The 21,324-nt window shown below is 42.1% G+C and overlaps 1 protein-coding gene across 3 annotated transcripts in view; it reads left to right on the forward strand.

Moving 5' to 3' along the window:
* Positions 1 to 21,042, forward strand: part of LOC123511323 (synaptotagmin 1-like) — a 68,809-nt gene extending 47,767 nt beyond the window's left edge. For all 3 annotated transcript variants that reach the window (XM_045267103.1, XM_045267105.1, XM_045267104.1), the window contains exons 8-9: positions 16,774 to 16,981; positions 17,530 to 21,042. In XM_045267103.1, coding sequence (XP_045123038.1) covers positions 16,774 to 16,977 — 204 coding nt within the window. In that variant the 3' untranslated portion in view covers positions 16,978 to 16,981; positions 17,530 to 21,042. The remainder of the gene's footprint in view (positions 1 to 16,773; positions 16,982 to 17,529) is intronic.
* The last annotated feature ends 282 nt before the right edge of the window (positions 21,043 to 21,324 follow it).

The raw sequence follows: 21,324 nt of genomic DNA on the forward strand, positions 1-21,324 counted from the left end.
TCAGTAATCAGGTTGATGACTGAGTAATAAGTAAGTTAGAGTTGATTCATTACGAAGCTTTTAAAAAGATGAAAGAAGTTTATGGATGGGGATGATATGTATGTTTCCTACAGGAACTGTTATGTGTAGGCCAGATAACATCTTGCATGCTTTCTAATGTTGCTGTATTTTTATACATCCTCTTCATCATGACTTCTCCATGTTTCAGTATTCAAGATATTGCCATATTGTCCAGTTAGCATCTATAACTTTTCTTTAGATTTTTTTTAAGTCTTTCCTTGGAACTTCTTTCTTTTTATTTCTTTTTTGTAAATTTACTTATGTATTTACTTTCCTCTTTTCAACTTTTTTTTTTCATCGGATCTTTTGTTTCTCAGTGTTTATCCATTTCTAGTTAATCACTTCGTTTTCTAGTGTTCCATTCATTCTTATTAATTTCTGATGATGTTTCACATATACACGCAAGTTTTCCACCATATGGCTTAGACTCAATAGTCACTGTCGAACTAAATTTTCATCTCCCCGTAACTCCTCTGACTATAGTAAATTCTTTGAGTATTTAACTTCCATAGTGGGGCACATTCTATCCCTCTATACTTTCGCGAAGATCCCGATCTTTTGGAGATTTCAATGATCACCACCACCTTTGGCTTTGCTCTCCCTTCACTGACCATCCTGGTGAACTAGCCTTCAAGTTTGCTATCCTCCATGACCTAGAACAACTGGTGCAACACCCTACTCGAATCCTTACCGTCTTGGAGATACGCCCAACATTCTTCCTTACCTCTAATCTTTCTGCTTATGCTTTAACCGTATCCTCACCGTTGGAGTCATCCGATCACAATTTCATTTTTTTATCTTGCCCTATTTCTCCAATTTCCTTCTCAGGATCCCCCAAAGCGGAGATGCCTCTGGCGTTTTGCCTCTGCCAGTTGGGGGGGCCTGAGGAGGTATTATGCTAATTTCCCTTGGAATGATTACTGTTTCCATGTCAGAGACCCATCTCTGTGTGCTGAACGCATAACAGAGGTGACAGTGTCTGGCATGGAGGCATGAATTCCTCAATCTTTTTCTCAACCTAAACCCTCTAAAGATTGGTTTAACACAGCCTTTTCTCGTGCTATACATGATAGAGAGGTTGACCTGAAAATGTACTTGAGCCTTCTATCTCCTGAATCTCATGCACTTTATATTTCTGCCCGGAATCATGTCAACTTGCCAAACACTCCTTCATAAACAGAAAATGTCAAAATCTTTCAAACTTTAATTCCCATCGTGACTTCTGGCATCTGGCCAAAAACATCTCCAATAACTTTACTTCTTCATCTTTCCCTCCTTTATTTCATCCTGATGGCACCACTGCCATCTCATCTTTCTCTAAAGCTGAACTCCTCTGTCAAACTTTTGCTAACCACTCCACCTTTGATGAATCTGGGCTTGTCCCTTGCTCTCCTCCTCCCTCTGATTATTTCATGCCTACAATCAAAGTTCTTCGTAATGATGTTTTCCATGCCCTCGCTGGCCTAAACCCTCGGAAGGCTTATGGACCTGATGGGGTCCCTCCTATTGTTCTCAAAAACTGTGCTTCCGTGCTTGCACCTTGCCTGGCCAAACTATTTGAACTATGTCTATCTTCTGCTACTTTTCCTTATTGCTGGAACTTTGCCTACATTCAGCCTGTTCCTAAAAAGGGTGACCGTTCTAATCCCTCAAACTACCGTCCTATAGCTTTAATCTCTTGCTTGTCTACAGTTTTTTAAATATATCCTCAATAGGAAGATTCTCAAATATCTGTCACTTTGCAATCTTCTATCTGATCGCCAATATGACTTCCGTCAAGGTCGCTCTACTGGTGATCTGGCGTTCCTTACTGTCTCTTGGTCATCCTCTTTTAGAGATTTCGATGAAACTTTTGCTGAAGCGTTAGACATATCAAAAGGTTTTGATAGAGTTTGACACAAAGCTTTGATCTCAAAACTGCTCTCCTATGGTTTCTATCTTTCTTTCTGCAACTTTATCTCAAGTTTCCTTTCTGAACGTTCTATTGTAGCCGTGGTAGACGACCACTGTTTTTCTCCTAAATCTATTAACAGTGGTGTTCCTTAGAATTCTCTTTCACCCACTGTCTTTCTATTATTAATTAATGATTTTCTTAACCTTCTTGCCCTATCCACTCTTACGCTGATGATACCACCCTACATATTTCCACGTCAAGAAACAACTAACCCCATGATGAAGTCAACAGATCACGGAGGGAGGCCACAGAGCTCCTGACTTCTGATCCTTCTAAGATTTCTGATTGGGGCAGAGAAAACTTTGTAGTGTTCAATGCCTCAAAACTCAATTCCTCCATCTAACAACTCAACACAACCTTTCAGACAACTATCCCCTCTTCAATAACACTCAACTGTCTCCCTCTTCTACACTGAATGTCCTGTGTCTATCCTTTACTTATAATCTTAATTGGAAACTTCACATTTCATCTCTTACTAAAACAGCTTGTATGAAGTTGGGCGTTCTGAGGCGTCTCTCCCAGTTATTCTCGCCCCTCCAACTGCTAACTCTGTACAAGGGCCTTATCCGTCTTTGTATGGAGTGCTCTCCGCATGTTTGAGGGGGTTCCATTTTTTTTTTTTTTTCGTTATGGCCTATAGCGCCTGTAGGAATACTTGAAGAGTATATGTGGGAGGCGCTGTTCAGCGCAGGTAATTCTATTTATAGTGGTTCCCATATAAGGGCTCATATCACCACCCAAGCGCATCTTTAGTGTAACCACCTAGAACTTGGGTATCATGGTGACATGAAGATAACTTGAAGGAATGCACAGCAAAAATATCTGGGCCAATGTAACTACTGAATGACAAGCAGTCACAAGTGGTGTAATTGTCTTATCTGGCATATTGTGTATTAATGGATACTGGGTATATTACCTGTAATATCTTAAAAAGTAGTAAAATGTGATAGGGGAAGCGATACCTGGGATCTTAAGGGCTCTATTCACCTCTATTATTTGGTCTCAATACCGCCATAGGCGCTCACGTATTATAAAACAATTTGGTTAATCTTTATAACAGGTCCGTGTCACGTACAAACACGAAACTCACATATGTAGAAAGCTTGGTAACCTTGCCGTAAACATAAAAACAATTGAGGCGCACGCGTTTAGTTTGCCCGTAATAGCACTTGAGAGTTCAGCGAAGTAGGAATTTTTCTAAGTCCAGCGAGCTCTACACCAGTCAAGAGTAAACACTGAAATGATTTTCAATTGTTTATAAAAGAGATTTGTGGGTATAAACAGGGATTTGTGGGTAGCGGCATATAAGGATTTCATGGTATCTATAGAGCTAATCCCTCCAATCATGTGCTACCACTCGAGAGGCATAACGTTATTATTTTTTAGGTTCCTTGTTAGCTTGTTATGGTACGTTAGGTTAACGTCCTAGTTGCGCCCCCCCTCGTATAGGTTAGCTTAGGTTAGGTTATGATAGGTTAATTCCGTAGTGGGGGGAGTGTCCAGGGGAGGCGCAGCCCCCAGGGGATTAGGTTACATTAGGTTAGGTTATGTTAAGTTAGGTTAATGCCCTAGTGGGGGGGTCCAAGGGGGGGCTAGGTTACATTAGGTTAGGTTAATGCCCTAGCAGGGGGGGTCCAGTTAGGTTACATTAGATTAGGTTATGCTTGGTTAGGGTAGGTTGGAAAACTTGAAATATTATGGAAAACTTCCGTAGAGTTTTTAATGCCCATATTTCGCTTATTTTCCTCACCAAAACTCACGATTCCCCATAGGCCCCCAAGCTTGTTTGGGGGAATGGGGGGATAGAGGGGATGGGATGGACAGACTTGTTATAAAGAATTACCAACACTTTTTTTACACTTAACAGATTTACCTGTGACGTCTGTGACAAGATGTTTTTGAACAAGGTAGACGCAGATCTGTGCTACAAAAATCATTTGGACATGTTCATCCAGCCTCTGCCGCGTGTACCAGGGCCGTCAGAAAATATACCCTGCAGAAATGAAATATGTAATGTTTCATTTGAGCCTTGCCTTCAATTATCCCATTCCCATAACAATATTTTTACATTACGGTGGAATGAGGCTGTCTCAGCTTGGCGTGATCCTGCGACTAAAGAGTAATATAGTTTTTCCGGCGAGCAGCGAGGGAGATTCGTCTGGCAGTGTTAATGTCGTTTTCAGTAGAGGCATTCGCCTATATGGGCGAACGCTTCTGGACCGTTCGCCTTCCGCAATGTGTTACTGAAAACGCCTATGGTATCAACCTGTGCGCTCATTTCTTCCACGACGAATGTATGTATCAGTGGATCATTCTGTCCTGCCACTCGACAGATCCACCTGGCGAGACAAAGTATTCTCTCAAAGTGTCACGAACTGACATGGATTCTGCTGTAGGCCTAGTACTTCTTGTTGGTGACAGGCTCCACCAACATCTTAAATTATTCTGTGGTTATCCTAAAGAAATACTAAAAACTCTCCAGATTAATGACCAAATCTGAGAACAAATGTCCAAAGCTCCCAAATTCAGCTCTTCTAGAATGAATTGAATGCACCCATATTCGTTGCCGACGCCTACGTTTCCTCAGCCACTGTAACACTGCCATTTATGTAAAACCTAATACGTACGTCCATACTTCCAGATGGCTGCCTTGGTACTAAATCACCTCAATGATGTGAATCAGCTGTATTGACTCAGTCGCTTGGAACTATGCAGATTCAAAATGACTGGATTCATATGATTCTTCATGAATTGAATCGATTCGATTCGCTTGGTGTAGACGCACCCTAACTCAGTTTCATTAGATAAGGTGGAATCTAAAGCTTTTCGTCTCATCAACTTTTTTCTTCTCTGACTGACTGTCTTCAGCCTCTTTCCCACCGCCGAAATGTTGTATCTCTATATATCTTTTATCGCTATTTTCATGCTAACTGTTCTACTGATCTTGCTAACTGCATGCCTGCCCTCCTCCTGCGGCCTCGCTACACAAGGCTTTCTTCTTCCTCTCATGTTTATTTTGTTCAATTCTCTAAAACAAGAATTAACCAGCACTCTCAATCATTCATACTCTGTATTTCCATCTTCCTACGACTTGACTTATCTTAAGAGTGACTCTGTGGGAAGGTCCAAGGCATGTCTCTGTCTTTTGGATCTTTTAGGGAATTTTCATTTGAGTAGGATATTTTCTAATATTTTACTTGCCCTTGGCTAATTTATCTCTTGCAAAAAAAAAAGAAAAAGAAAGATCATCGGGGTTAGTAATTAGGATCAGACCAGTTAAAGTTAAAATGCTTTACATTGGAGGCGGTGGCATAGTGGATAAGGTGGTGAGCGTGGAATTAGGTAAACATGCACGCGAAGGTTCGAATTCCACTACATATCGCCTTGATATTTTACAATTTGTCGAGTGGTTTAAAGTTACGTACATGTCACCATGATACATAGGTTCTAGGTGGTTACACCAAAGATGCGCTTGGGTGGTGATATGGGCCCTTATATGGGTACCACTATAAATAAAACTGCCTGTGCCACTAATGGGTGGAAGCTTAACAGCGCTGCCAATACTCTACAGGTGCTATAGGCCACGATATAAAAAATATATATATATACATTTTAAAGATGTAGCCAGCACAAAAAAAAAAAAACTGCATGGGACTATTGCTAAAACGGTAAATTAGACACGCCAAAAACAGGACACAGGAAGACCCAACTTAATCATGTGTTATGATTTGAGACACGTTGGGAGTTGGCTCAATATTGAGAGTTAATATTGGAGCGAATTTATCGAGATCAAGACCTGACAAAGATGGCTGACCACCAAAAAGCCCAAATCCACTTACTCAAGATTGATCAATCCCGTTAGAATGTTCTAGATGACTCTAAACTGTTGGATATAACGGACTACATGCACCTGCAGGAGTGTTATTTGTGACAGACCTGGGCTGCGTTCCAGAGCGCAGATTCCTTCTTCTTTTTTAATGCACCCCTCTTTCACTCTGTCTGAGACAGCGTTACCCTAAGTCTGTGAGGCAAGAATCAACTGGCACTAGAGAAAACGGCTGCCAAAAGGAAACTGCCAGATATCGCCTGTTTCATCGGAAAGAGCTATTTTATACAGGAGAGGGCAGGGCATACCTGCTTTCTCTGTGCACGCACCCTATTGCGTGAGAGACAGGCTGGCAGTCAACCAGGAACTAGTGACTTACACATTTGATCAGGGGTGCGTGCGCCTTGTGTTCCTGGAGTCCCTCCGCCCACAGGTAGCAGCGAACCTACAGGCCAGCCACCAAGGGCTTGACTACATACCGTGGAGAGCAAGACAGTGTGTATACTGGCCCTGAATGGACGGAGACCTGCAGCATTACAGGGCATCTTGCACGCCATGCAAAACACATGCCCCCTCACAGCCTGCAGAGACACTCATCATCACACCTCCCCCACACCACTTCCAGTGTACAGTGGTAGACATGTTCCAGCATGATGGGCACACTTACATGACTTACGCCGACAGGCTCACCGGGTGGATGGAGCTTACCCATTTCCCAACGGGTGCCACGTCACAAAGGGTCAAGACTCATCAAGGGCGTTACTTCACGCAATGAGGCGCTCCAGAGCAACTGTCCACCTACGGAGGTATGAACCTGGAAAGCGAAGAAATGGCAGAATCCCTCAAAGACTGGGGTGTCATGGCACGCATATCGTCATCACAGTACCCCCAGTCAGCAGCTAAAACAGCCAAGAGAATCATCAAAGCTAACACTAGCGGCGGAGGGACGCTGGACACCGACAAAGCCTCCCTCCCTTTGGTCCATTACCTCAACACTCCGGTGCAAACAATAAACAAGTCTCCCACCCAACTAGCTGCAGTTAGACAGCTGCGTGACGGGGATCCTACGACCAGCTGGCACCTTAAAGTGAATAGGCACTGGGGTGGAGCGCTTCATAGGAGGGAAGTGCAGATGGGAGAGGCTGGGGACACCTTGATGGCGAACAGCACGCCCAGACAACTTTCCCCGCTGGCCCCCAACACCCACATTGAGGGACCAGAACCAGGCCTCCAATGTGTGAGATGCAACTGGCTTGATGGTGGAGGCACTCCCTCACAGGCAGTAAACCATCAGACTCGACGTTAGTTAGTGGCGTATTAGCTTCAGGAACAAAAACACCTGAGGCCCAGTCCAGTGCAGGCTTCACCAAAGGCACAGATCGGGGTGCCCTCGACAGTCGGGTCTCCAACAACTTCAACCCAGCCCCAGCCACACCCCAGGAGGCAGGCGAAGCAGGATGGCTAAATGACTATGTCTGAATTGTCACACACACACACACACACACACACACACACACATTTCATGACAGCAACAACAATCTACTTTGTTTTCTGTTTAATTTGGATTACTTTTGTTTTCCTGCCTCTATGGCTATTACTCATGACACTTTTCGGTGTTGGTAGTAGGTACACATTTATCTTGGATGGGGTATATTTGATAGGGACATATAACATGTTTTCCCCGATGCCACCGATACACTCAGGCGCAGCGCCGGCCTTACCAGGCAGTTGCTTTTTTCATCTTAATAAGGCAAGGTGCATTGTGGCTTATTACTTCCGCCGACATCCCAATACCAGGCCTGTAGTGATAGTAACTGATACAAGAGTATCTATGAATAGCATTCTACACAATTTACAAAGAATGGGTAGTACTTGTTCATTACTTATCTAGATTTATGAGGTATGTTATATATATAATGTCATTCTTTGAATTCCTGATATATAATACTGTAATATATATATTATGTATTAAAACAATGAAAGAGAACACTTCTTCCATACAAAACCTAATCTTTTGAACTGAAAGTATAAATAAATCTGTGGCAAGAGGCACAACCGATCGCGTGCAGCACCAAAGAATATAACCGCCTTGAGGAAACTGCCAGATGTCGCCTCTTTATCGCAAAAGAGCTATTTTTACGATCCTATTTTAGACACTGTAGACATTATTCATAGAATAAATTAAGTTTTAAGGAAGCGAGAAGAGGAGAGAGGAAAAGAGATGTCACAGAGTCCTATGAGATTCAGGCATTACTAGTTTATATAAAGATGGATGGAATGGAGTTTTCAGAGCTAGTGGTTGTCACCAGGTGGCAGCACAATACACTCCGGAGCCATTCGCTCTCACAGGGGTAATATAGAATATACTTGCAGTGTCATTTTATAAACACAGAGATGCAATAAGTCGATATAATATATTTTTCTAAATAATTCCTTCTAGGTAGTAACACAGGTAAAATCAAACCCTATTCACGAACAAATATATACATACATATATATATATATATATATATATATATATATATATATATATATATATATATATATATATATATATATATAAGATGATTTTCTCGTGAATTGGCATTGAGGTTTATTTGGTCATCTCCACATTTCCAAAAAAGTACACCATAATCATTGATCGGAAATGTAGTAAGCCAGTCGACAGTAAACATGAAAGCATGTCTGTGTTACTTAAAACTCCAAACTACACAGATCAACATACTAGTTAATGGAAACAACAATTCAAATTAAGAATAGAAAACTCGAGTATCCTGCCGAGAGTGTTGCTGTCTAACAAAACATTGGCTGCCTACCTGTTTGACTTAAACATTGTGGGACAAATAGTTCCTTCCTGCTGAAGGGGGCCACAGAAAAAAAATAGCTTTTTCATACGGTAAGCCCAATTGTTTTGAAACTTTAATATTTTGTTTGAGGGGGTGTAAAATTAGGCTATTCTGTCAATTTCATCAAGTTTGGTGAATGGTTGCGGAGAAAAACAAGTGCGTTGTTTTCGTTTTTTTTTTTTTTATTTCACAGACTTTGTTTCAGTTCATTACTGTGATAAAAACACCATAGAAACTTTGTACATATATGCAACTATTCAGGGCACAGTTTTTCTATTGTTTTTTTTTTGTCTGAAAAAAAAGTTTCTGAAAAAAAAGTAAAAAAAAAAAGTAATCGTCTATGGGTCTGTATGTCGATTTCAATTAACATTATAATAAATCTGGGCCCACAAAATATTGCATTTGAGTTGTTCTTTAAAACGATACCAAACAAAAGGGGATCAGAGTCTACATAGATTTAGAGAAATCTTTTAAGTGTAAAAAAAAAACCCTACTTTTGAGATATCCGCTCCTAAAGAATTTTTTGCTCATTGTTTTCATATTTGTATTAATTAATCTCATTGACATGACATTTTTACACATGATTGTGTATACAATGGTGACTTTCTGGAGCATGATAGGATGATAATGCATCAGATTCCCGCTTCTCTAGAAAATATTGTTCACTCGTAAGTCAGGGCGTCGCGAGGCGCCATCAGCAGTGTCACGTCAATCTGCTACATTACGAGTGGTGTAGACATCTTCTGAGTTGTGCTTGGTGTGTTGAGGTGACTGAGAGACATTGTGAAGATATTGTCACTAGTCTGGGTTTAACTTCTAACCTGTGTCAAAATAATCTCTTGGAATAGTGTAGTCAACATTTATTTTTTATTTATGATGATAATAGGCTGGTTGTGATGGTAAACTAGGCTTGAAACATATGCTTAAACATCTAACAGGATGTATGAGGCAGCCAGTGTGAAAGGAGCGCGTGGTGGTTGGAGCGGGACAAGGCTGCGGCTGCCTCACGCACGAAGCTACGATATGCATATGATTATTATGCTTTATTATTACAGCTATCAGTGACAGCTGTGGTTATTTATCATTGTATTGGTTGCTTTACTACATCTTCTTGATGTTTCTGTTTCTAAATCTCGTTAATTTATGCCTGTAAGGACGATACTTCTGAAAATGATAGAGCAACAAACGTAACACCCTTCCTCCTCCATGTCTACTCAAACACTGGGTCTCGGTCTGTGACTGTGACAGTGAGACAGACAGTGAGACGTGAGTCTGAGTCACTCAAGGATTCTAGGGAGGATATACGGGTTCAATGGGCAGACTGGAGGAATTGATTAGGGAACCTCGCTTCTAAAAGATGGCGCGCGGATCGTAGGTAGTAAGGGGGTGAGGGATGGGGGAATCCATCAGCGGGGGAAGATGAGCGCCGTTACAAGATTCAAACAGTCAATCAGTCACGGGAAGGAGCGCAAGGCACATCAACCATTGCCCGCCTCCGCCTGGGCCACACCACGCTTAGTGCTCACTTGCATCGCATACGTCAGTCTTGTGAGTTGTGACCCCTTCTGCCCTTGGTGTAGGACTACCCTGTGGCTATAGAACATTTCCTGCTTCAATGCCCACGCCTCCTCTCACAACATACTGCATTACGCTCCTGGCTCTCCGCCCTGGCCATCACAACACTCGACTTGCCCACCCTCTTGGCGGCCTCAGGCGTCCACCTTTCCTAGCTACCTGCTGTCCTTCGCCTTACTTGTGCCTTCTTGAGGAAGAACGGCCAGCTACCACGCCTGTGATACTTACACAGGAGTACCCCAGGACTCATAAAGATCCATAGATTTTCGTGGCCTCTTTTGAATCCTTATGAGCCCTGGGATAGTCCTGTGTGGGTATCACAGGCGTGGTAGCTGGCCGGTCTTCCTCAAGAAGGCACAAGTAAGGCAAAGAACAGCAGGTTGCTAGGAAAGATGGACGCCTGAGGCCGCCAAGAGGGTGGGCAGGTCGAGTGTTGTGATGGCCAGGGCGGAGAGCCGGCGGGAGCGTAATGCAGTATGTTGAGAGAGGAGGCGAGGGCATTGAAGCAGGAAATGTTCCATGGCTTCAGGGTAGTCCTACACCAAGGGCAGAAGTGGTTACAAGACAGACGTAGGCGATACAAGTAAGGAGTATGGTGTGGCCCAGGCGGAGGAGGGCAGAAAACGCATTATATATATATATATATATATATATATATATATATATATATATATATATATATATATATATATATATTGTGATGGGCACCGTCTTAATCCCCTTTAATTTATTATTTCATTATATGTGTAGCCTATGCCACCCATCGCGGGCCCCTCGGGCTGTTCAGCTGAGCAGACAACCCGCCTCCCTCTCTCCACCATTTTGTGTGCCTGCGAGCTTCACATCAGTACAGAGTTAGCCTTCAGGGGAGATAGACACGCACCCTCGTCGGTCTGGCACAGTGTTAGGGAGATTCGTGTTGCTGGGCTTATCTTGTTACTCATAAGTCATTGGTCTGGGAGTTGTGCCCTCCTGTTGAGTAGCTGGCTTGCTACTGGGTAGACCGTGACTGTTAGAGCAACGGGCTTGTTGCTCTAGGAGAAGTGTAGTTGGTTTGGCTGCACTTCTGTTTTGCGTCCGTCCTGTATTGTGGCGGACGCGGGGAGACGCGCATTGTCTCGTCCTGTTTGTTTGTTGGTGGCCGTGGTCACCAGTGTGTTTGGTGGGCGGCTGTGTGCCCCCACCATCTGTTGTGTAGTATCAATAGTATACTGTTTATAGTACCGGCCAGTCTTCAGCGGAGTTAACACGTACGATCTCGGCACAGTAGGAGACACGTGTGGCTGGACTGTGCTTTATAAGTACTCATTAGTCATCGGTCGGGGAGTTGTGCCCTCCTGTTGAGTAGCTGGCTTGCTACTGGGTAGACCGTGACTGTTAGAGCAACGGGCTTGTTGCTCTGGGAGAGGTGTAGTAAGTTTGGCTGCATTTCTCGTGCGTTCGTCCACTCGGGTGGAGCGACGCGGAGGGACGTGTTATTGTTTCGTCCTGTTTTGCTGTTGGTGGTTGTAGTCACCAGTGTGTTTGGTGGGCGGCTGTGTGCCTCCACCATCTTTTGTATAGTTTCAGTAGTATACTGTATTGTAGTGGTAGTAGCCACGCACACTATTGAATGCTGAGAGGCTTCATGTCGGCCAGTGGTGCGTAGTTGTCGTCCGCCAGACTTGTCTGCGACGAGTATTTGGACTCAGTGTATAGTGGGTGTCACCCGTAGGTGGTGTCTGGGCTTGTGTGTACATCACCGGATGTGCTGTACACATCATATATTGCAGTAGTAGTAGGCCAGGGATGTCAGTCTAACAGGTGTTAGTAAGCACTTGTTGTAGTAGGATAGTATAGTAATATATATACTGCGCGTGTTGTCACAGTCTGTGATTCATCACAGGCTGTGGACAAGGCGGGTGGAGAGGCATTAATACTTCATAGAGAAGTGGGTGGAAATGCCCTTGTGGGCGGTTTCTCTAGGGGGTATTAAGGCCTCGCCCTGTTACACATAACATCTACCATTTATAAATTCTACTTGGTTGGGTACAGGAGGAGAAGGAGTTGCTGAGGAGATTCCCTTACAGTGGGGGAAATTATACACTGTTGGCGACCTTGAAAGAACCTGAGGGTTACGGCGGCTGTGAGTTATAGTAGTGGGGACTCTGTGGAGTTTTTATATTCCCCACGGTACTGACCGTAACAAAGTTGGCGATTTTGCCAGAATAACACTAGTGAGCTGTAGCAGTTAACCGCAGCCGTGTGGCGTACGTAACAATATATATATATATATATATATATATATATATATATATATATATATATATATATATATATATACATATGAACATGTTTTATTTGCCTTATAAGTTCATAACTGCGAGAGAATGCAGGGAAAAATAAAGGGAGGGGGAGGAAGCATGGAAGAAATTTTAAGTTACTCCTAATAACGTTTTCTATGAAATTACTCGCTTCCAACAGATGGCAGCGCCATCGCTGTCCTCCAAACTTTAACCCATACCAAAACTTCCTCTCTGTATATTCCTTGGTCTGACTTATTGCCAGTGGCTCCAGCCTCCTGTTGATGGCTAGGATGCCAAAGGGTGAAATTTATCAAGAGAAAAATATTCATATAAAATCTTATACGTTGAAATAAGCAATATATGATACATCATTTTTTTTCCGCGTGACTGAGGCGATGACGCAAGAGTACGGGGCATTTAAAAATGGCTTCCTGGGAGAAATGACATTTGATCTTTTCAAATGAACATCACAGAATGATAATTTAGGGTCTTCCTGTGTCTTGTTTTTGGTGTGTCTCATTTCCTTTTTTAGTGATAGACTTCCACACAACTATAGCTACCTGTAAATGAGTGAAGGCCTTCTGGCTACATCTTTCCTCATAATATTGACTGTACGAGGAAAGTAAATCTCCTCATTGGTCCAGCTGGGTTTCCTGTATTTGCTCTCGGCCATAGGGGCCGTTAGTTTTATGCTAAAGAAAAAAAAAGGTAGGAAATAAGGCACTACTGAAATCAGGGGGGCAGCGGGGGTCAAGGAACACGCCTTACTCTTGATGCAATTAACTAAACATATACATACACAAATATATGCTCTCATATTTCTACGAAATCTATGACAAATTATATTTTTTGTTACTTCATAATAAAATGTTTAAAAGATTGCAGTATTAACTCGAAATTGAGCAGTATAAATTTTTTTTTGTGTAGCTCATTCACCATTTCATACTGGGACTTAAGAATTTGTCTTGGCTCATCAAGATCAAGATCAAAACAAAGATTTAAGATTTCTTAAGAGATGAACACAAATCTAAGACTGATTTTAAGAATCTGTGTTAACACTACCTCTGGTATTTAAGACCATCTACTGCCTCAAGTGCGTGGTGCCTTGCCTTGTGATCTGTGTGACCATGAATTCATGTTTTTTTTTTTTTTTTTTTTTTTTTTTTTGTAATAGATGACCAAGTTTAAGTGTTTTCATGTTCAGTTGGTGTGATGCTCTCCAATATTTCCTTTATAATTCTTTTTCTTTGTAGACGCAAGTGCATCGCGCTTCATAATTTCGTCGGTGGCTTCTTTCTTCCTCAGAAGTCCTTTCACTCCATGGTGCCAACGGTCAATAATTCTCATTAATTTGATTGTCTATTTTTTCTTTTTTGTCGAAACCATTGTTCATGTAGTAGCACCTATGTAGAGTGTTCTATTTATTGATAGATTTTCTCCTCGTACTACAGTATGAATGCCTTTCATACATTATACGTTGCTATTGTATGTAGAATCCTTGTTTCGTTAGACCAGTGGCCATGGTCTGTGAATTTCACGTGCTTTTTCTCTTTTTACTACGTATATCATCGAAGTATCAGCAGTAGATCTGTGATTTCTTAATTTTCTTGAAGACTGTCTCTTCCACACACCCCAAAAAGAATTTTGCTTGTGGTACTTCTGGAGAAAAACCCATAGTAACACCATCAATTTGTCTTACTTGGCTAAATGGTGACGTTTAGTCTCAACGCTTCTTGCAGACAGCGCCTTAGTTTTTCTATTTCTTCTTTCTTCTTGTTATCCTTTTCATGATGTCTATGTATCGGCAGTAAATCTGCGTTTTTTTTTTTTTTTTTTTCGAGGGCTGTCTCTTCCTCACTCAGTATAACGAGGTTTCCTAACAGTACTTTGGATGAAGAATCTATAGCAACAGCATTAATTTGCCTTATGTTTTTTCACTTGTGGATGTGAAAGGTGCCTGTTGAGTGCAATATTTGAGGAGGTAGCGGAACTTTTTTTTTATTATTATTATTATTATTAGTTTTCATGGAAGTCAAAGAAAGGGGTCGTCGTGTTATATACCTTTTTTTTTTTAATGCAAAGAGGGAAACTGGCTAAGGGCAACAGAACCCCCCCCCTCCCCAATTCAAATGCATTTTCCCTAAAAGTTTGGTAGAGAATTAGCCGAAGAGAGAGACAATTGTCTTGAAACCTCCCTATTAGAAGGTCAAGTCGTACGAAGACGGAAATACAGAAGCAGGCAGGGAGTTCCAGTGTTTACCAGTGAAAGCTATGAATGATTGAGAATACTGGTTAACTCTTCTATTAGAGAATTTAACAGAATAGGGATGAGAGAAAGAAGAAAGCCTTGTGCAGTGAGGCCGCAGAAGGAGGGGAGGCATGCAGTTAGCAATATCAGTAGAACAGTTAGCATGAAAATAGCGATAAAAGATAGAAAGAGATGCAACATATCGGCGGTGAGAAACAGGCTGAAGACAGTCAGTCAGAGGAGTGGAGTTGATGAGACGAAAAGCTTTTCATTCCACCCTATCTAATAAAACTGTGCGAAGAGTACTCCATACTGGGATTGATAAAGCCCTTGTACAGTTGAAGGGGTGAGAAAAACTGGCGGAGACGCCTCAGAATGCCTAACTTCATAGAAGTTGTTTTAGCAAGAGATGAGATGTGAAGTTTTCAGTTAAGATTATGAGTATATATAAAGGACAAACCGAGGATATTCAGTGTAGAAGAGGGAGACAGTTGAGAGTCATTGAAGAAGAGGGGATAGTTGTCTGGAAGGTTGTGTTGAGTTGATAGATGGAGGATTTGAGTTTTTGAGATATTGAACACTACTAAGTTTTCTCGGCCCAATCAGAAATCTTAGAAAGATCAGAAGTCAGGCTTTCTGTAGCGTCCCTGCATGATCTGTTGACTTCCTGAACGGTTGGACGTCTCTGAAAGGACATGGAAAGATGTAGAGTGGTATTATCAGCGTAGGGGTAGATAGGGCAAGAAGTTTGGTTAAGAAGGTCAACAACGAATAATAGAAAGAGAATAAATAACAGGACAGAACCCTGAGTAACACCACTGTTAATAGAATTAGAAGAACAGTGGCCGCAACAGAACGGTCGAAAAGGAAACTTGAAATAAAGTTGCAGAGAGAAAGTTAGAAACCGTAGGAGGGCAGTTTTGAAGTCAAAGCTCTGTGCCAAACTCTATCAAAAGGTTTTGATATGTCTAATGCGACAGCAAAAGTTTCACAGAAATATCTAAAACAGGATGACCAAGACTCAGGAACGCCAGATCACCAGAAGAGCGACCTTGACGGAAGCCATACTGGCGATCAGATAGAAGATTGTGAAGTGACAAATGTTTAAAAACTGAATCTATTAAAGATAGATTAAAAAACTCTAGACAAGCAAGAGATTAAAGTTATAGGACGGTAGTTTGAGGGATTAGAACGGTCACCCTTTTTAAGAACAGGCTAAATGTAGGCAAACTTCCAGTAAGAAGGAAAGGTAGTAGTCAATAGACATAGTTGAAAGAGCTTGGCCAGGCAAGGTGCAAGCACGGAAGCTCAGTTTTTTGAGAACAGTAGAAAGGAGCCCATCAAGTCCATAAGCCTTCTGAGGATTTAGGCCAGTGAGGGCATGGAAAACATCATTAATTGTAGGCATGAAATAGTCAAAGAGAGGAGGAGAGGGAGGGACAAGCCCAAAATCATCCAAAGTGAAGTTCTTAGCAAAGGTTTGAGAGAAGAGTTCAGCTTTAGAGACAGATGAGATAAGAGTGGTGCCATCAGGATGAAATGAAGGAGGAAAAGATGAAGAGGTTATTGGAGTTATTGAAGTTATTGGAGATGTTTTTGGTTAGATGCCAGAAGTTAAAGTTTCAAAGATTTTGATATTTTCTATTTATGAAGGAGTGTTTGGCAAGTTCAAGAACAGACTTGGCATGATTCCGGGCAGAAATATAAGGTGCATGAGGTTCAGGAGATGGAAGGTTCAAGTATCTTTTGTGTTGCTGATGGATCACTGAACAGAAACGTTCATGAAGACGGATTCGACGTATAGTGATGTCATGGCTCTTTAATCTTGTTGGCTTTTAGAGAGAGAGAGAGAGAGAGAGAGAGAGAGAGAGAGAGAGATGAATACTACTGTATGTAGGTAATACTTCATAATTTCAAGGTCTAGTACTCTCTTCGTCTCAGCTGTCCATTACTAACCAATCCCCATCTACGCCCTGCAGAAAGTGAACCTACAGGTGACAGTGGTGGACTATGATCGCATCGGTACCTCCGAGCCCATTGGCCGTTGTGTACTGGGTATGAACGCGTCGGGAACCGAATTGCGTCACTGGTCAGACATGCTGGCTTCCCCTCGACGCCCCATAGCCCAGTGGCACACCCTCAAAGACCCAGAAGAGGCTGATGCCATACTTACTCAGAAATAAAGAGGTAAGGTGAAGGACGTACAGTAAGCCACACAGTTATTTTCATGATTGAAGCATCTCACACAAGTGTATCAAGTTGAATGATATAGCAGCAGCAGCAGCAGCAACAACAACAAAAACAACAACAACAACAACAAATATGATAGCGTCTACGACGACATATATAAGTAGTGTGGAAGAGTACCATGATATTTGTAACCTTGGTGGTGAAGGTGGTGAAATACTGATCACATATGAATGAATAGTGGTGGTTGCGGCGGGGACACCAGCACGATATGGGGATAATCAGAGGGTCAAAAGTCAATGGTTGTAATACTAAGATACTGAAGGGCATTCGAGTTGTAATTGATTGGTGAACTGAGAGAGAGAGAGAGAGAGAGAGAGAGAGAGAGAGAATACTGCATGTACCTTTATTTTATAACACACATACATAATAAGAAACTTAAGTAAGTACAAAGTTTCTAACTAGCATTTTCTTTACAAGTGATGACGCCATCGTTGGATCACAGAAATTCTCCAGCTCAAACTAAGTGCCTCCTGTTCCTTCCACAGGGTGTGACTAGCAGTGCCAGCCACTTGCTTCTCGTCGGCCCCGATGGGGAAGAGTGGATATGCTGGCGGCAGTTCGAGGTTTACGACACGCTTCGATCCTGTCTCGCGAGTTATTTTATCTACGACGTCATCAGTCATGACCACACTTCCTCTCGCTCTTTCCCATCCTTCTCCCTCCCCTGTGTTACTTAGAATTCTGTAGATGATATTGTAGCAAGGATAAATCGTGGCCTGCCGGATGTTATAACAGTACATAGCCTAGTTTGGCAACGATGAATATTAAAACAAACAAAAACAATGTACAGCAAAGTCAACATAAGTTAATTTCTCGTAGTACAGAAGTTTTTTTTTTCTAACTTTTTTTTTTTTCATTATTATCGTTACTGTTCATGTGCGTCACTGAAGTGACTACTGGCGCAGTAACCAGGGCGCATTGCTTGTCATCCTTAAGCCAAAGAGACTGACTGAGGTTGTGTAGAAGTGTTTCCAGGTTCAAGGCGCATGCGGGAAAAGAGGTTTTAATTGGGATTTCTTCTCATGCAGTCCCATCAATGAAACAGACCAACTTTTCAATTGTTCCATGAGTCCTCAATTTAAACCTGATATGGTAACAGTTCTTTACACTGAGTCTGTCAACAGACAGGTATGCATGCCTACCAGATCCCATGCAGTAATCTATACTCCAAAATCACATGGTTCCCTGTTTTTTGTATTTCTAGTAAACATAGTTCAAGAGATTCCAGTCTTGAAACGAAAATTTTGCCCCCAACCCCCTAAAAAAAAGTCTGTTTCGAGTAGGAAGGAGGCGACCCTTTCATTTATCCCTACAGGAGATATTTAATAGGGTTTTTCCTGCATCACATGCCTCCAACTCCCCGCCGCGCCACACCCTTCCCTACTTTCTCCCTGCCCCTCTTCTTCATGCTATAAATCTATGAGCCTTGCATTGACCTTCGCGCCTCAGCACTGTATGTTGTGATGAGAAAGTGAAGGATGAGGGGGAGGGGAAGGGAAAAATTATCTGAATATACCCTTACTGCATGTCTGTCTGTCTGTCTGTCTGTCTGTCTGTCAACCTGTTCACATAAACTCCTAATACCTACATTTACCATGTATATACGTATTATAGAACATTTCTGTCTCGACTTGCTTCTTTTCATTCTCTGTCTCATTCACGTGAATGATAGTGTGGTTTTGAGTGCGAATCTCTCCCCCTTCCCCTCAGTCTAGTTTGATGGAGGGGTGAGAGGGAAAGTTGAAATAAGATTAATAAGAATAATAAATAAATCACTTTTATTCGGTAATTAGGGAGACAGATTGCCCACATTGTTGTTGTTCTTGTTGTTGTGGTGGTGCATCCTAACCGTATGGAATGACCCATGGATGGTGTGATTTATGGTGGCTGTGGAGCGTGGCCACGAGGAGTGATGTGACCAGCAAAGGTGTGGTCAGATAGAAAATGGAGTGACCTACAACGGCTACAGGTGTGGCCATTGGGATAGAATGACCTGCTAAGGCCGGAGTTATCCCATATAGTGATTAAGAGTGAATAAGGCTGGACAGACAACCTCTCTTATTCTTTTTCTTTCCCCTTCTCTAATGGGGCGTCTGAGAGTGGCATCATTGTTCATGCTAACCGGTAACTATTGATTTGCGAGTTTCCCTGCGTGATAGAATAAACAGATAAATAAGTAGACTCATACACACACACACACACACACACACACACACACACACACACAGATAATATATATATATATATATATATATATATATATATATATATATATATATATATATATATATATATATATATATATATATATACACATTATTTTGTTATGTTCATTTTCAGCCTAGAAGAGAGATTGCGCATATTCAGTTATTTATTTATTTTTTTTTTCTTTACTTTGATAACTTCTGGCGCCAGTGTGGTCAGGTGCGCAGGTAGTTGGTTCGTACCAAGGCTTGCTCGCAGAAGCACACTCGCCAGGGAGGCCGTGGGTTCCTCGTGCCATAATACATGTAATGTACCTACGTGTTTGCTGTTCACATCCTTTGGTAATGTACGTGATCGTGTGTACGTGAATGTGCGTATGTGTGGAATGTGTCTTTCCTCCATCGCGAAAGGAGGAAGGCTGTGGTCTTCATTATGAGGCGGGGAGTGGATGGTTGGAAGGTTGCTTATCTTGTCTACCTGAGGGATAAAGCTGCTGAGTGTCCACCTACCGCCTAGCAGTGAAGAAACTTCATCTCAATCACAAGCTATTTTCAGTTAAACACTGAAGAAAAAGAAAATAAGATGTTATTTCCATTATTGTTAAAAACACGCATGAAAAGTCTTTATAAATTCAATGTGAACTTAAATATGTAGAAGTTAGAGAAGCAGGACATCACCCTCTTTATATTCTCCATGGTTCCATACTACTGACAGTTATGGTTAGCGTTGGAGGAAAATATGCCCGGGGATTATGTGAACACGAAGGTGACATGGCGGTTTTCCGCGGCCCGCAGAGTAGCGACTGGCCGAGGCTGCTGACACGGCCAGCCGTCATATCAAACAAGTGTTGATTAAGACTAAACTAATCTCTCTCTCTCTCTCTCTCTCTCTCTCTCTCTCTCTCTCTCTCTCTCTCTCTCTCTCTCTCTCCACACTGCAACAGGAGATTGGAAAAATTGTCACAAATAGTATTTCTATTCACACACAACGAGGGATGCAGAGGAGAGGGGGAGAACGATATGCGGTTATATCTATTAAGTCTCTCTCTCTCTCTCTCTCTCTCTCTCTCTCTCTCTCTCTCTCTCTCTCTCTCTCTTAGTCAAATGTATTACTGCCTTTTCCAGTCATATTTAAGCTGAATGTCTGTCTCGTATTTAAAAGAGAGTAACCAAAGACGTGTGTGTGTATGTGTGTGTGTGTGTGTGTGTGCGTGTGCGTGTGTGTGTGTGTGTGTCAGTATCAGATATCGGCAGAGCCGTTACGTAATAATGATATCACATTGAAGACAAAATCTCTCTCTCTCTCTCTCTCTCTCTCTCTCTCTCTCTCTCTCTCTCTCTCTCTCTCGGACATACGAGTTATGTACATCTTGAGAGTGTGTGTGTGTGTGTGTGTGTGTAAACTAAGTTAGACATGCTGTGCTCACGTGAAGAAGCGACGTAAATGACTCATCTGCCCCTGAAATAAAACGTAGTTCCCTCCTAGCCAGTCTCTCTGCCTCGCTTCGTCTAAGCCAGCTCGATTCCAGTCTGTTCCCACAGGAACGCTGCAGGCAGAGATGGGTGAAGGATGGGACGAGCCGGGGAAGGGAGGCTGTCTTCAGGATGCAGACATTAGTGTCACCTTATGTAATTAGTTGGTTCGTTTGTTTGTTTAGAACTGTACCGTCTGGGGTAGTCCCGCCCCGCGCTGTCGAGGGTGTGTGTAAAAAATACGTTAGTCAAGTAATACTACTACTGCTACTACTACTAATAATAATAATACTAATATTAATAAAAGTTCAGAAGCTGGGAGTACTATTTTCTTATGTATTTTTCCTACACTATCTCGAATCCGTATCTTGGGCCGCTTGGGTTTCATCTAAACTATTTTTAAGGGTTACATACAATAGATAATTAACTCGGTTAGCAATGATGTATGTTTTCCATTGATGGTTCAGAATCCTCACAAAGGCTCACAAAAACTTCCTTAGGATCCTTAGCAACTTTCACTAAAACCTGTTAAAAGTGAAGTCACCGAAAATTTTGAGAGCATCTTTCTGAATGAGCTTTGAGTGTGGACACGGTGTGTCATAA

This window comes from Portunus trituberculatus, chromosome 31 (genome assembly GCF_017591435.1).
Source record: "Portunus trituberculatus isolate SZX2019 chromosome 31, ASM1759143v1, whole genome shotgun sequence".
In the NCBI taxonomy this organism is placed as follows: domain Eukaryota; kingdom Metazoa; phylum Arthropoda; class Malacostraca; order Decapoda; family Portunidae; genus Portunus; species Portunus trituberculatus.